This window comes from Polypterus senegalus, chromosome 15 (genome assembly GCF_016835505.1).
Source record: "Polypterus senegalus isolate Bchr_013 chromosome 15, ASM1683550v1, whole genome shotgun sequence".
NCBI classification, from domain to species: Eukaryota; Metazoa; Chordata; class Cladistia; order Polypteriformes; family Polypteridae; genus Polypterus; species Polypterus senegalus.
In genome coordinates, this window is record NC_053168.1 from 49,752,989 (window position 1) to 49,768,788 (window position 15,800).

The 15,800-nt window shown below is 34.1% G+C and overlaps 1 protein-coding gene across 1 annotated transcript in view; it reads left to right on the plus strand.

The window, feature by feature from the left end:
- skap2 (src kinase associated phosphoprotein 2) overlaps positions 1–15,800 on the plus strand; it is a 138,605-nt gene that overhangs the window by 77,216 nt on the left and 45,589 nt on the right. Inside the window, exons 5-8 of the mRNA XM_039737017.1 lie at positions 6,060–6,137; positions 8,371–8,454; positions 9,077–9,201; positions 10,181–10,244. Coding sequence (XP_039592951.1) covers positions 6,060–6,137; positions 8,371–8,454; positions 9,077–9,201; positions 10,181–10,244 — 351 coding nt within the window. The remainder of the gene's footprint in view (positions 1–6,059; positions 6,138–8,370; positions 8,455–9,076; positions 9,202–10,180; positions 10,245–15,800) is intronic.

Below are 15,800 nucleotides of genomic sequence, written 5' to 3' on the forward strand. Positions count from 1 at the left end.
CTTATGCTGCTTTACACTGTAGTCATTCGAAGTTCACAGGTAAATGTTAAGAATAATGTTGAAAGTGATTAGAATGTGCCAGGAAACAAAACTATAAGCGAGCATGTTTTTATTGTGAGAAATTGTGCTTTTCTGCATGGTATTTAGCCTTTAATGTAACAGGAATATTTGCTGAAACCATAACGACTCTTTTTTTAATTCTTACATCATGCAAGTATGATTTTACTGTAGTATTCTGGTAAATAAGTTTCTGAGCATTGGTAGGAAGAGATATGTCTCCAGATGTTGTAATTCGGGGAATCCCAAAAGTCCTGTCATGGCGTCACAGTCAGAAGAGAAGGCACTATGTGTATGTGCTAGTATTGCTCTGCTATAGGGTTAGATGCCTTGCTGTAATGCTAGAAACATGGTCTCCTTTTCTCTTAGACAAATCAGTCTGATGTGTTGCTTCTGCTCTAGTATGGTCAATTAAGGGCAACAAGATATTGAACTAACATGTTTTGTTCCAGTCTACTAAAACCTTTTCTGCAGAAGGAGCACAGTGAATTGGCAACACAGGCATATAACATGCCTGGCTAAAAGTATATCAGTGGCCATGTCCCATATTTATGGTGTCATTTGAGGCATTATGGAATACACAGAACACTAAATTTGGATTTGTCTTGCTGTAATGTAAGTTTTTTCATTTGCCATTGCACAAGCTGTATTGCTGGTTAGGGAGTATAAAAAATTGTTTTAATCCCTTATTTGAGTTTTTATAATAAAATAAAAGCTTCTTTAACAAAGCCACAACATTTTTATGTGTTAACTGCAAATGTTAAAGCAAAAAATTTCTAAAATAAAGTCAGTCATTAAAAAAAATCTATGTTGCTCTTTATTTAATAGTCGGTCACATAATGATTAGGATTTCTATATACCTATAGTAGTCTGTGCTACTAAAACTTTCATATTTTATAATGTGAAGTAATTGTGAATACGTTTTGAAAATGATTTATTGTTGTCAGTATTTCTTAACTGTGCATTTTAATCATACTTCGCAATATTAAAACTGCTAATATAGACAAAAGATAGCATTTTCTGTATGTTTTTGTGGTATTATTTTAGAGCATCAATCAATAGATTGATAGATGAAGTTTAGTTAATGTTTACAAATAAATAGACCTGTCTTGTGTTAATTATTTGATTTCACCTGCAAGTTTTGGGTGTAGAAGACTGACATTGTGATGTATGTAGTTTTTTTAACTAATGATATGTTTATCTATACTAAAATATTCTGAGCAATGTACAATTATATTTTTTTTACCATGATGTGTACTTTTGCTTAGCTAAACACTAAAATACACAAAAAGACCTATGTAGAATTTAATTTCCAATTAATTTATTATTTCCCTGTAGTTACTGACAAGGGAGTTTGCTAAAAAAAATAACAAATTATGTTCATTAAAAAAATCACTCTTCATTTAAAATACTGTACAATCATGATCATTTCATAAATATAATTTCAGCATACACTTGCAAAAACTAAAGTGATAAAAAATATTACACTATTTACTGATTATAGACATTATTATCACTTGTACAGCGTACAATGCAATTATTACTTGCATGTGTTAATCAACACTTTCAGTCACTTTCTGTTGCCTAGTGGTTTACTGTGAAAATAAAACAAATTTGTTAATTTAGGTTGACATTAGACTCCATGAAAACATACATGATTCAGATGTCCTATGTTGCAGTTATTTTTTTCAAAAAGTCAGGTTTTCTATTTTTATTCACAAAATAAAAGATACAGATAATCTTCTGTACTCTAGTGCTTTGTTTTGTTAAACATTTTCTTCCTTTTCTCTACTCAGGTGTCCGTTTGTACTACTTCTTTATTTTTGTCGACTGCATGTTCTGCAGTTTAGTATATTGAAATAAATACTTTTACTCCAGTACAGTATTTGTGTGCTCATCTGTAACACTTTGTAGGTATTTACTTTTACTACAGTACAAGGCATTTGGAATTTTATAACTATTAAAATATCACTATTTGTCCTTTTTAATATCATGTCTTGTTCTGATTCTGTAAAAATGTACAATCAGCATTAAATTTTGCATTGAATAATATAAATTATTAATGTTTTTTTTAACTCAGTTGTATGTAAATATGAGGGGGGACCCAAAAATTCCTTAAATTGGTCAATTGCAAGAGAGTAGGATGTAGTTCTTGACTATGCTGCTATTTATTGTGTGCCTACAGTCTTTTTAATCAGTTTGCCAAGTTGTATTGTGCTGAGATGATTGAGATGCATATTTCTGACATTTATTTTACAACCATGCATTTGACTTAAGCAATTTTTTTCTGCAAGCCAAAAAAAGCTTACTAGGTCACGTCCAACATTAAGACAACAATAATTGCATGTTTCAGCATTAACAGACTTGTTAGTAAAGAGTTTCCCAACGAACAGAATGTTCTGTTAATAAGCAACATTACACTGAACTACTATGGCATCTGCTGGCGAAAAAGAAAGTTTGGAGAAGTGGTGCACGCAAAGCTGCATTTTGTCACAGCGCACAACACATCGTTTTCATTCTAAGAGTATTTGACCAAAAATAATTTTGTTGTTGCTTCACACCTCTCGTATTTGCCAGGTCTTGCTCCCTATGTTGTCTTTTTGTTCCCGGAAAGAAGACGTTTTGGTACTATGTTAGACATCCAGGAAAAAAGCTCTAGACATTGTAACAAGAAATGAGCACTAGAAATGTTTCCAGGAGTAGACAAAGCACTAGGACAAGTTTATTGCATGAAGGGGAGTATCTCACTGTGACTAAAAGGGAATTGCTGTTAAGATGTATGTTTTTTTTTTTTGTTTTTTTTTTATTGAAAACAATTGAGGGAATTTTGAGCCCACCGTTTTATTACTGATTCAGTCTAGTGACATACTGTAACTGCTGTCAATAGGCTGGGTTTATTCCCACATTATATTATATTATACACAATGCCAACAGAAGCAAGGTGCATTTTTACCACCCATTTAACATTATCCCCAACCCCAACTCCACCCCCTCCATCTCACACCATATCCTTAAACGGCATGAAACAGTGCACTTTGTTCACATAAATATGAATTTATATATAGCCTCTGTGATACAGTGCATTCTGTGAATATTGTACAAAAATAATATCCATTAAAATGAGCTTTTAAACAGTTAAAGCACAAAAGACCCATTAAAAACAATACAAATGTATAATATGAATCTGAAAGAGAAAGAAAACTTGGCTCTGTTGCTCTTCCTGCACACTTCTCTAAATACCTTGGTCTTACATTAACACTTGTGTTAAAACTATACAAACCCCATCCTCTGTGGTGTACCACCATCAATGACTTGATGATTATACTTTTCACATTTGACCCTGTTCTGGGCATTCTAAAAAAAAGTTTTTGCATACACTCTGTCTTGCAGACAGATTAAGCAGAGATGATTCAATTCAAAGAATCTCTGGGCACTTTGTAACCATCCCGCATGGTAAAGAAGTCATCATGTAGCTGTTATTCATATTGGCTAATTAGTTTGCATTTGTCTGATTTATTAATATTTATTCATTTTCAAGGTTTAGGATAGACTTGAGTACATTGTTACATCAGAGAGTCAAACACAGCCGGTGTGATTTTAACCATAGCCACATTTATCCAAGTTTTGCAATTGTTAAGGTTCACTTTTTTGTATTTAAGAAAAATAAACAAAAAATAAACAAACAAAAAGTTACAAGAAAGTGCTGCCTGAGACAATCATATTGCAGCCTCAACTCATGGGTCAGCCCTGTTTCCACCTATTGCAGATTCAGACAGTATTTAGATCCATTTACTTTTTTGCATGTTTCCTTGTCGGAAGTGCCAGTGAAAATTAAAAACTCTCACTTTCAGTAACATGTCAAGCTCTTGCCCTATCTTGCCTCTTAACTGAAAGCTCAGTGAGTCTATGAGTTTGAGGAAAATTTAAACCCTGTCTCAGGTTCACTTTTTTGGGCCAAGCCTCAGAATTAGTTTTGGGATCAAGGGTAGTCCTACTTTTGAAATAAGAAAACCAAGTTAGAGTCCTCTCTATTGGCCCCTGTTGTCCTTATGCCTGAAAGTCTGAGCTGTCTGCACTCCTAAGAGTGCCAGGTCCTTAAAGCTACCCTGCTCTCACTGCCTTGCTTTCTTGTGTCCTCTTTCATTGCCTGCTATTACACACATATTGCAAAACTGAAGAAAGTAAAAAAGCAAAAAGCAAACCATTGTTGTGAGATTTGACTATTAAAAGAAGACCAGCTGTGCATGTCACTTCGCCAACATCCCTGTTCGTATTCCTCTATCGAATTCTTTCAATCCTAGGGTGACCACCTTCACTGTATTCTGCAGAACAGTGTGTAGGAATGTGGCACTAGGGCATGGATTCACCTTGGAAAGCCTTCACCAAGCACCCTTAATTGACATTATTGAATGTTGATGTGCAGATGTGAATTAATGTCTCTCTTCTGTAGACAACTAGACAATAATAATAATTGAAAAGGGTACACTTACTATCGCTTTTATTCTTTCACTATTTTTTGATTATGATTATTTGTTTATGTCACCAGGATTACCTACTGCTGCTAGATTAAAGGAATTTATCTTTTAAGTATATATACTCTTCGTTTAACATTATGTCTTTGGTGGTGACTTACTTTCATTCTTAGATTTTGCCACCAAAGAAGGTTTCACAAAATACAGTGCAGTGATGATTTCCATTTTAGCAATCAACTATACAGGAATATGTACAGTAAGTGAGATTAATGTGTTGATTCTTCACCATCACTGTTCCTTGCAAGCAAACAAAATTGGCTCATCTGCAGCTTTTTTTTGTGTCATCCCTTTGAAAAAAATGCCACAGGTATGTCAGCTACCTACAGTATATAAAAATTTTATGAACTCAACATACATTTATTATAAATTAAATTCTTACTTGCATGCTTACCACAAACTAGTAACAGTAGTTGTGACAAGTCAGGCAATGAATAAATCCAATAACAGAAAATCATTTAAACACCAGTCATTAAATACATCCATCTATTCATCCATTTTCTTAACCCAATTATCCATTAAATGCAAGTGATTGAAAGAGCAGCAACAGGTACTGTATGTTAATGCAGTTGTGATTGTGATATCAATGAACAGCTGAGTAACATTTTGATCTGTACATAGATAATAAGCTGTTACAGAAAGAAAAGTGATGATCTGGGAAAGCCAACACTTTTAATAATACTGCTTGCATTACTAAGACAGCATATAATATAGACATGTTCTGAATAGAAGAGAGTGGTGTTCTAGTAACATTCTGAAGTTACTTCACCACCTTCTATAGTTCGGTGCTGCCTTTTTATGTATACAGTATTTTAAGTTTTGCTGTTTGTTCTTTTTCCTAGGGGTTGGGGTGGTAGTCTAGTGATCTGCTTTTGCTGTTTGAACTTTTTCTTAGGGGTTGGGGTGGTAGTCTAATGATCTGCTTTTGGTGTTTGAACTTTTTCTTAGGGGTTGAGGTGGTGGTCTAATGATCTGCTTTTTACTTTATCGTATATGAAGTATATGGAAGGTATTGTAATCGTCCAAAGATTCAATGTCGAGATTTTGACGAATCTCGACATTTTAGTCCTCCCTAAGTCCAAATATACCATTTTTGGAATTATGTCTGTGTGTCTGTCTTTGTGTGTGTGTATGTAAACACTATAACCTGAGTACACTTCACTTAAGTCAACCAAATTTTGCATACAAGTATTAGGTACAAAATATAGATTTCTATCAACTTTTGGGCTATTTCTGTTAACCAGAAGTTATATTATACCTTTTATTTTAAATGCTTTGTTACAATTAAACGTAGTGGAAAATAATGCATATTGATTATGTTGAATATCTGTGACTTTTTAAATGCTTTCTTCAATGTTTTCATTTTTGCTGCAAATTAGATGCTAGTGTCCTTTCATTTAAACACAAAGATTTTTTTTTCACCATAGGCTTCCATAGAAAATGTAAACCTTTCTTATGCTATTGTTGTTACAGGTCATCAATATCCTCCAGTTGCAGCCACAGATTTGCTATCAGTTTTAAAAGCAGGGTACTTAGAAAAACGCAGAAAAGGTAAAGGATGTTTATTTATGTCAAAATTTCACATTTATTTTATATCCAATATATATGTTATATATGCTTTAAATTTATAATTTAAAACAAAATGAACTTTTGATTATTTAAAACATTTATTTTAAATGTGTGCAATTTACAGATCATAGCTTCTTTGGATCTGAATGGCAATTTTTTTTAACTTAAATCTGTTTTGTTATCTTAAGTGAAGCTCTGTATGATTTACTCTGTACTTTGTTTACATCATTTGCTAATATAACTTAGAAGAACATAGTATATAGTAATACATATTTTTTGGGTTGGAAAAATATTTGTAATTTCATTTTTTTTAAATATGCATTAAGCTCTGTTTAATATAAAAGTTAATAAGTTAATAACACACACTTAAATGAGAAGTTTAGTGTTATTTAGGTTAATGTTATTTTTTTCAAATTTTATACATTAATTTGCCAAAGGAAACTGTATTGCAAGTGAAGCATTTTTTTCCAAAAGAGTCCTTGCACTACAGTGGAAAATGTTTGCTGAATCATAGATCTAGCACCTTGGGTGTAGTTCTTGTGTCTGTCTGTTATCTCGCTGGAGCTTGCATGTTCACTGTTGTGCTCATACCATGCATAATTATTTCAATCTGTTTTTCTCATAATAAAGATGAGGTGTTTGCTATCCTGAATTTGATTATAGTTGTGGTAGTTGATAGACAGCTTTTCTATTTTCAAATGACAAGCTGAAAGAGCTACATAATTTTACTGGACTTTAGTGCCCAATTATATTGAATTTAAATCTAAGTTATGAGTTTTTATCTTTTGCTTTTAACTGCTAATTTTCAATCCAAACCTTTCTTGCTTATACAACTGTTTCCATCACCTACATAGGTTACACAGACAAGACACAGTGGGCATACACACCACCATGCATGCCAACATTAGACATGACACCTCAGCACCACACTGAACATGTTGAGTTTTTTTACGGTGGAAGGAGTGCCAGTCCTGCCACCAACCCCCAGGTTTCCCCTGCAAGTTGGAGGGCCTGCTTGCAGGGCTTGATGCAGATTAACGTCATAACCAATTGCAGGCTAAAGGACCAACAGATTAGAGTCATTTCTGGTGTTTATGGGATTTGAACCAGCAACCTTCCGATTGCTGGCACAGATCCCTAGCCTCAGAGCCACCACTCTGCCCTCAGGATACTAAGATGTCTTTAAAGTACATGCTACAGCTTTCTTTATTATAATGGTAAAGAAATGTACAGATATCAAGCCCTTCTCACAATGCCCCACATTTGTAAAGATACTCCATTGAAAGTATGAGTGTTTGAGTAAATGAAAGACTTGCTTTAATTGCCTTATAAAATCTGCAAAACATCAGTCATTTCCAGGCCTACTGCTGCTTATGTATAAAATACTAATAAACAGTTGATACCAATTTGTGTCCAGTGTTTACCTGTAAAGGTTCTTCACATTAAGCAAGAAATTCTATATAGTGTACTTTTTGTTGACCCCTGTTGGTAAAGCTTATAATCTAACTTTATTATAATTTAAATACTTTTTTTGGTGAGCGGTGAAGTGACAAAGTTATTACTGCTGCTGCCTCACAGATCTATTTGTTCTGGGTTCAAATCTCATGCCAAGCACTGTTTATGAGGAGTTTGCAAGTGTGTCTGCATAGTGCATAGGGTGTTCACTTGGTACTCTTGCTTTCCTGCCTCATCCAAACGACGTAGTTCTTAAGTTGTGTTTTACTGGCATTCTGTTGTAGTTGAAAAGAGGAACTAATGAATAATATTTATTCTTGGAGTTTTAGAAAGACAAAAGTTTAGTTTATGTTTAGGTTTTTTAGACAGTAAGAATTATATTATGATTTATTGAACTAATTAATATGAAAGTTTTATGTTTATAAAAAAAAAAAAAAAATGATTGGGACTTTGAAATTCTAAATTAAAGATATTAGCTGATATTTTTGTGTAATATTCCCAGATGACTACACTGTTCCTGTTTTTTCTTATCAGTTGTAAACATAAACATAATTGTAGAGTATCTTTGCAGTGTCCATTTTTTCATATATCTTTTATTTGCAAAGTACAGAAAATGTTGTGTAGTTTCTTTTTAATAAATTTAAAATATTTTTTTCATTAATAAGTATAATTACAAAGATGTTTTACATTTTTAAACTCCATCAAAAAAAATGAGTATTGATTTTTGAAGAGATTTGTTTAAAATGTTTGTAATTTGCAGATCATAGCTTCTTTGGACCCGAATGGCAAAAAAGATGGTGTGCTTTAAGCAACCACATCTTCTATTACTATGGAAGTGACAAAGGTAATGAATGTTTATCATTTTAATTATTATGTTTTTTTTGTATTTTATTTGATATATAATTTATTTCTGAATAGTCTGTTAACAGATTAAAACTCTCTTTGTATGTTTTTAAAGCTTGAAATTTTTCAGAAATAAATGCAAGACTGGAGTAGAATTTTTGACTGTTGTTAAAATATGTCCCTAATAAAATAGTGTTTTCATCTGCAGTCAGAACGAATGTGGTGTTTTTCAGGGATACTTTACAGCCTTTATAAGAAGTGTAGCCTTTTTAAAAGTTTTTATCTTTGTGCGTGCGTGTGCATGTGTGTGTGTGAATGTATGAGAAGTTTATGTAGTTGACTTTTAAAATTATGCTCTGTGTCAGAAATATATGGTGCTGCATTATAAGTTTTTAATTAAATAATGTCTATAATTCAGTGTAGTTGTACTATGTTTATGGGTTTTATCATTGGGCATCTATTGTCTCCAAAAAAGTGTGGCCTGCTAAAAAATACAAACTAGATTTAAAAGAAGAACTGAAGTTCTAGTAGAATTTATTCAGCGCCTGTAATGTGACTCTCTTGAAAGGTGTCATCCTAGCAGATGCACAGACAACTTTTTTCCCTGTTTTTATCTTGAACAGACAAGCAGCAGAAAGGTGAATTTGCTATAGATGGATACACTGTCAGGATGAATAATATGCTGAGAAAAGATGCTAAGAAAGATTGCTGTTTTGAAATCACTGCTCCCGACAAGCGCATCTATCAGGTTTGACTCTTTCTTTCCCTTATGGCACTGAAGATAATATTGTTACTTAAATATGATAATATAAGCATTAGAGGTAAGGTAAGCATAGAATCCTTTCCTTATTTTAACATTTTTACTGAGATTGCGAAGAATATTTTTGAAAGATCTGAACTATTACTCAGCTTGCATTATTGGTGTTACATAATGTGGGAATTTGTAGCTACAGATTTTTATTTTTTTCTGTTTTATGGCGCAATTTAAAAGATAAAAATACTTGCTAGCACAATGCACAGATGTAAGAACTAGAACTATCCACACCTGTAAGTGATAATTTATATATTGATGAGTGAGTAATTTATTGTACATTTTGTTCCAATTAATTTATTTTCTGTGCAATCTTTTGTATTGAAGGTCATTAATAGTTATATAGAACCATTTTTATAAAAGTTGAAGAAGTAAACTTAACTGGATATAAAAAACACATTTTCGAGTGTCAGTTTGACCACAGTAAACATATTTCTGGCCTACATTTCTAGGTTATATTAATGAGATATCAATGCAGAATGTAAGCTTAATGCATTATAAATGCCCTGGATTGCAGTTGAAAGCCAGTTAATTAAGTTGTCAGATGGAGTGTTTAAACCTGACAGGAACATTTTTAAGAAAATTGTACACAGCAGTCTAAAGAAATTCGTAGATGTCTCTTAATTGTCAAGGGCAAATTTTGTTCATCTTCTGCATGTGACATTGATGAAGAGAAGCAGCTTCATCTGTGCACAGCTGCCAGCTGCTGATCAGAGATTCAAATCCATCATCCATGGCTTCAATTACATAAATTTGTCAAAATTAACTGTGCATTATAGGAAGCATTCGTGCAAGGAAAACACCATAATACACTGAAGGAATATTTAACAGTTATTATACTACCCACATGCAGCATCACTTTTGCAGTTTGCTACTTATTATTTACTTTTGTTTAAAGATTTACTTTTTATTCTAGTTTACTGCAGCATCCCAAAAAGATGCAGAAGACTGGGTTGATCAGATACAGTTTGTACTGAAAGGTAAGTTAAACATTTAAACAAGTGTATCATTAACATTACTTTTAAATATATTTCATTTCCAAATATAATTTTAATCACTTGTGGAGTGATGCATTATTTGTGTATATTACAGTTGTGCTTGAAAGTTTGTGAACCCTTTAGAATTTTCTATATATTTCTGCATAAATATGACCTAGAACATCATCAGATTTTCACTCAAGTCCTAAAAGTAGATAAAGAGAAACCAGCTAAACAAATGAGACAAAAATATTATACTTGGTCCTTTATTTATTGAGGAAAATTATTGAATATTACATATTTGTGAGTGGCAAAAGTATGTGAACCTCTAGGATTAGCAGGTGAAATTAGAACCAGGTGTTTTCAATCAATGGGATGACCATCAGGTGTGAGTGGGCACCCTTTGTTATTTAAAGAACAGGGATCTATCAAAGTCTGCTCTTCACAACACATGTTTGTGGAAGTGTATCATGGCACGAACAAAGGAGATTTCTGAGGACCTCAGAAAAAGAGTTGTTGATGCTTATCAGGCTGGAAAGGGTCACAGAGCCATCTCTAAAGAGTTTGGACTCCACCAATCCACAGTCAGACAGATTGTGTACAAATGGAGGAAATTCAAGACCATTGTTACTCTCCCCAGGAGTGGTTGACCAACAAAGATCACTCCCAGAGCAAGGCGTGTAATAGTCGGCGAGGTCACAAAGGACCCCAGGGTAACTTCTAAGCAACTGAAGGCCTCTCTCACATTGGCTAATGTTCATGTTTATAAGTCCACCATCAGGAGAACACTGAACAACAATGGTGTGCATACCAGGGTTGCAAGGAGAAAGCCACTCCTCTCCAAAAAAAACATTGCTGCTCGTCTGCAGTTTGCTAAAGATCACGTGGACAAACCAGAAGTCCACTTGGAAGAATGTTTTATGGATGGATGAGACCAAAATAGAACCTTTTGGTTTAAGTGAAAAGTGTTATGTTTGGAGAAAGGAAAACACTGCATTCCAGCATAAGAACCTTGTCCCATCTGTGAAACATGGTGGTGGTAGTATCATGGTTTGGGCCTGTTTTGCAGGACGGCTTGCCTTCATTGATGGAACAATGAATTCTGAATTATATCAGAGAATTCTAAAAGAAAATGTCAGAACATCTGTCCATGAACTGAATCTCAAGAGAAGGTGGGTCATGCAGCAAGACAATGACCCTAAGCACACAAGTCGTTCTACCAAATAATGGATAAAGAAGAATAAAGTTAATTATCTGGAATGGCCAAGTCAAAGTCCTGACCTTAATCCAATTGAAATGTTGTGGAATGACCTGAAGCGAGCAGTTAATGTGAGGAAACCCACCAAAATCCCAGAGTTGAAGCTGTTCTGTATGGAGGAATGGGCTAAAATTCCTCCAAGCTGGTGTGCAGGAATGATCAAAAGTTACCGGAAACGTTTAGTTGCAGTTATTGCTGCAAAGGGGAGTCACACCAGGTACTGAAAGCAAAGGTTCACATACTTTTGCCACTAACAAATATGTAATATTTGATCATTTTCCTTAATAAATAAATGACCAAGTATAATATTTTTGTCTCATTTGTTTAACTGGTTTCTCTTTATCTACTTTTAGGACTTGAGTGAAAATCTGATGATGTTTTAGGTCATATTTATGCAGAAATATAGAAAATTCTAAAGGGTTCACAAACTATCAAGCACAACTTTAAGTCTGAACCAAGTGCCAATTGAAATGAGATTATTTTTGTTTGCATTCTCTTTCCATTTCTCTTCCACCATCAACTTTAAAATCAGAGAAAGAAACTCATTCCACAGTTGCAAGCTACTTAACTGGTGTGTAGATGTTATCACCATTTGTGAACATTTCTGCTGATATACTGATGATAGCATCCTTCTTAATGGCCTTTGCATCTTCATGTTCTGTTCTGCTTTCCTATTCAGTGGAGCTAGAGAAATATCCCTAATTACAGGACCAGCCATTTTTCCACAGTCCTTCTGTTCTGCTAACTCTCTATGTTCCCGTAATCACCTGGCCCCATTCTCTGTATCTTTCACAGGCTGACCAATAAGCTATTTTTCAATAGTAAGGTAACCAGATTATAAACTACAAAAATGTCACAAATTAACAAAATTTCCATGTCTTGCTGATGTTTACACCTAAATGTGTTATAGTATTAGTCATTTAAAAAAATAAGGTAAACCTATCATTTAAATTACATGTATTCCACATTTGTGCAATCTCTTTATTTTTACACTGTTTGAGTTATATTCATTTTCCTTGTCAGTGATATTTTACAGTAATCTACATTATTCTTTACAATTATTAGCCTAACAATCACACATATACTTAATCCCATTCATTTTTGCCTGAGTGTGTAGCCAAATCTGGGTCCTAGAACAGCCCTTGACAGGGCAGTAGACCACAGCAAGGCCTCCTTCATTATGCATGGCAAAAATAAGAAGAAAACCATTGCTCAAGAATATGAGTACTTGCCTCAGATTTGTTAAAATGAACCTAGATGCTGTGAAGGTGTTCTGGAAAATTATTATTTGAATAGAAGAGTCAAATTGACTCTTTCTTGCTGACACGTTCACTGTTAGGATTAAGAAAATCTAGCACTGCATTTCAGTTTCATCATGATTTGGGGATGCTTTCCTGCATCACAACTTCAGCAACTTGCAATCATTGTATTACCCATAAATATTTTTCTTTCTGTTCAGTAGAATTTCAGGCCATCACTCTGTGAATTGAAAAACAGCTGTGTGCAACAAGACAATGACTCAAATAATAAATCATCAATTCAAGTCTAGAAATAACTTAGTCAAACACCATTTACAAATCCCATTGATATTTTGTGGATGGACCTAATTGGAGCAACTCATGCTCTAAACATCCAAAATCTCACAAGATTAAAATACTTCTTTATGGAAGAGTGGGTCAAAATATCTCTGTAACATATGAGAGAGACTGATCAGTAACTTCAGGAAACATTCTATAGTACATGTGACATTAGCATATACTGAATTTGTGTGCTTGCTTACTTTTCCACACAGAACAATAGTTAGGTTTCACATGTAGGAGGATTTTAATTACAGATAAGAGACTTGGGTTTTCCCCCAAAAAAGCATTTCAACTTTTTAATTTTTTCTAAAAGATCTTTAAAGGGATACAACAGATATGATAAATCACAACAAATGGCTTTGGCCATAACAAAAAAGCATGTCTCATTCTCTGTGTGCTCAAGATGTGAAGCGGTATTTTGCTAGTCCTTATCATAGCTTTTGTCATGGCTAAAGATTTATCTTTTTTTTTTTTTTTTTCAAAAAGATTTTGTTCTCAACGATTTGTTATCAAAGTTAAAATCTGTTGTGCAGGAGCTTGGCCAAGAAAGGCTGAAATCGGCTATGCTTTTGATACATTCTTTATACATCTGAAATCTTAATACAGAAGATACAATTTTCATTTCAATAAACTTTTACAAATTCATTTAAATTTTCACCCTGCTATTAGCTATTAAAGACAGGGTCTGCTACCTAACAGAACATTGCTGAAAAGAGTTCTGTTATATGTAAAACTTCTGTCCAGAAACTACACTGTCTTACCAGTAAATTTAACAAGCTTACAAAAGATTATGGTTTGCAATGACTCAGGCACTACAGCCAAAAGTATGTTGGAAGCACCTCCAAATTTTTGAATTTAGATGTTTCAGCCTCAACCATTGTTAACAGCTGCATAAAATCAAGCACATAGTCATGCAATCTGTAATAACAAACTTTGGCATTTATAATGGATTATACTGAAGAGTGAAGCAACTTTAAGTGTGGCACTGTCATAGGATGCCACCTTTGTCACAAGTCAGTATGGGAAGTTTCTGCTTCTCTAGATCTTCCCCGGTCAACTGTAAGTGCTGTTATTGTGAAGTGAAAGCGTCTTAAGAGCAACAGTAGCTCAACCACGAGGTAGCAGATCACACAGATTCAGTGAATGGTGCCACTTAGCGCTTAAGTGTATAAAAATTGCCTGTCCACTTTTGTAATATTAACATAAGAACTGTGCATTGGCAACTTCCTAAAATGGATTTCCATGTCCAAACAGCTGCACACAAGCCTAAGATCACAAATTGCAATGCCCCACTTTAGATAGAGTGGTATAAAGTATGTCACCAATGGACTCTGGAGCAGTGGAAATGTGTTCTTTGGAGTGGTGACTCATGTTTTACTGGTACTCTGATGCACAAATCTGCATTTGGTAGATGCCAGGAAAACACTATTTTCTGCCTGCATATTGCCTACTGTAATGTTTTGTGGAGGAGGGATAATGGTCTGTGGTTCAGGGCTTGCTCTAGGCCTGTTAGTTCTAGTGAAGGATACCTTTATTAATACAGCATTCAAAGTCATTTTAAGCAATTTTGAACATCCAACTTTGTACCAACAGTTTGACGAATGCCCTTTTCTATTCCAATATGACTGTGCCCCAGTGTACAAAGACACGTCCATAAAGACATGGTTTGATGAATCTGAGGAAGAACTTGAGTAGCCTGCACAGAGCCCTGACCTCAACCTTTACTGAAAACCTTTAAGATGAAATGGAATGCCAATTGCAAGTCAGGTCTTCTTATCTAACAGCAGACATACTCCAAATCTTTTGGAATGCCTTGTGGAGGCTGTTACAGCCACAGAGGTGTGTGTGTGTGTGTGTGTGTGTGTGTGTGTGTGTGTGTGTGTGTGTGTGTGTATATGAAGGGTATGGGTTGAGGTGGTAAAGTACTGCATATTAATGCCTATGTTTTGGAATGGGATGATCATTAAGTTCATACAGGTGTGAATTTAATGTGTTTACAAGCATTCAAATTGTAGTAATAAATGTGAATGTGTCAACAGAACAATATAGCATAACTTTATTAATCATTTGCCGGTGAAATAATTAAAATAATTATCACGTCTAAGTGCCTCTTTAGGTTTTATTATTTATTTTTGTCTCTCAAGTTTTGTATTGCTATCCCTTCCACCTAACTGGAACTTGTGCAGATATTTAATAGAAAATTACTTGTTTACAGTTTAAATACATCAGATTTAGCAAAGTCCTTCATATATTTTATTAATTATAAAGGTAGAAAGATCTATCCTTACATGTGAAGTGCAGATAAATAAGTTAGTTTTAAGAAGTACTTTAAATGACTGATATTTTAAATAAGGGATGTGTTAATAAACATAATCAGATTGTATTGTCCATCCTTTAAGTTTCTAAAACTGTGAAAATAATTTTACATATACTGTATTTAATTCATTCATTTTCAAACCTAATGATGGGGACTGAAAAAGCTTAAAGTGCAAGCATGAAACAATCCTAAAGGGTGTTACAGGACAGAATTCCATTCACATATTCACCCGAGCGCAAGATCCTCGTGCGCACTATGGCCAACTCCATGGCAAGATTCTAGACAATATTATTTGCCAGACACAGACCAGATTTCAAGACCACGAAAACCTGATGTTTGTCACGCTCCTCGACCCCCAGAAGTTTCGGAATACATGAAAAATTTCCCGCATGCAGCCTTCTCCA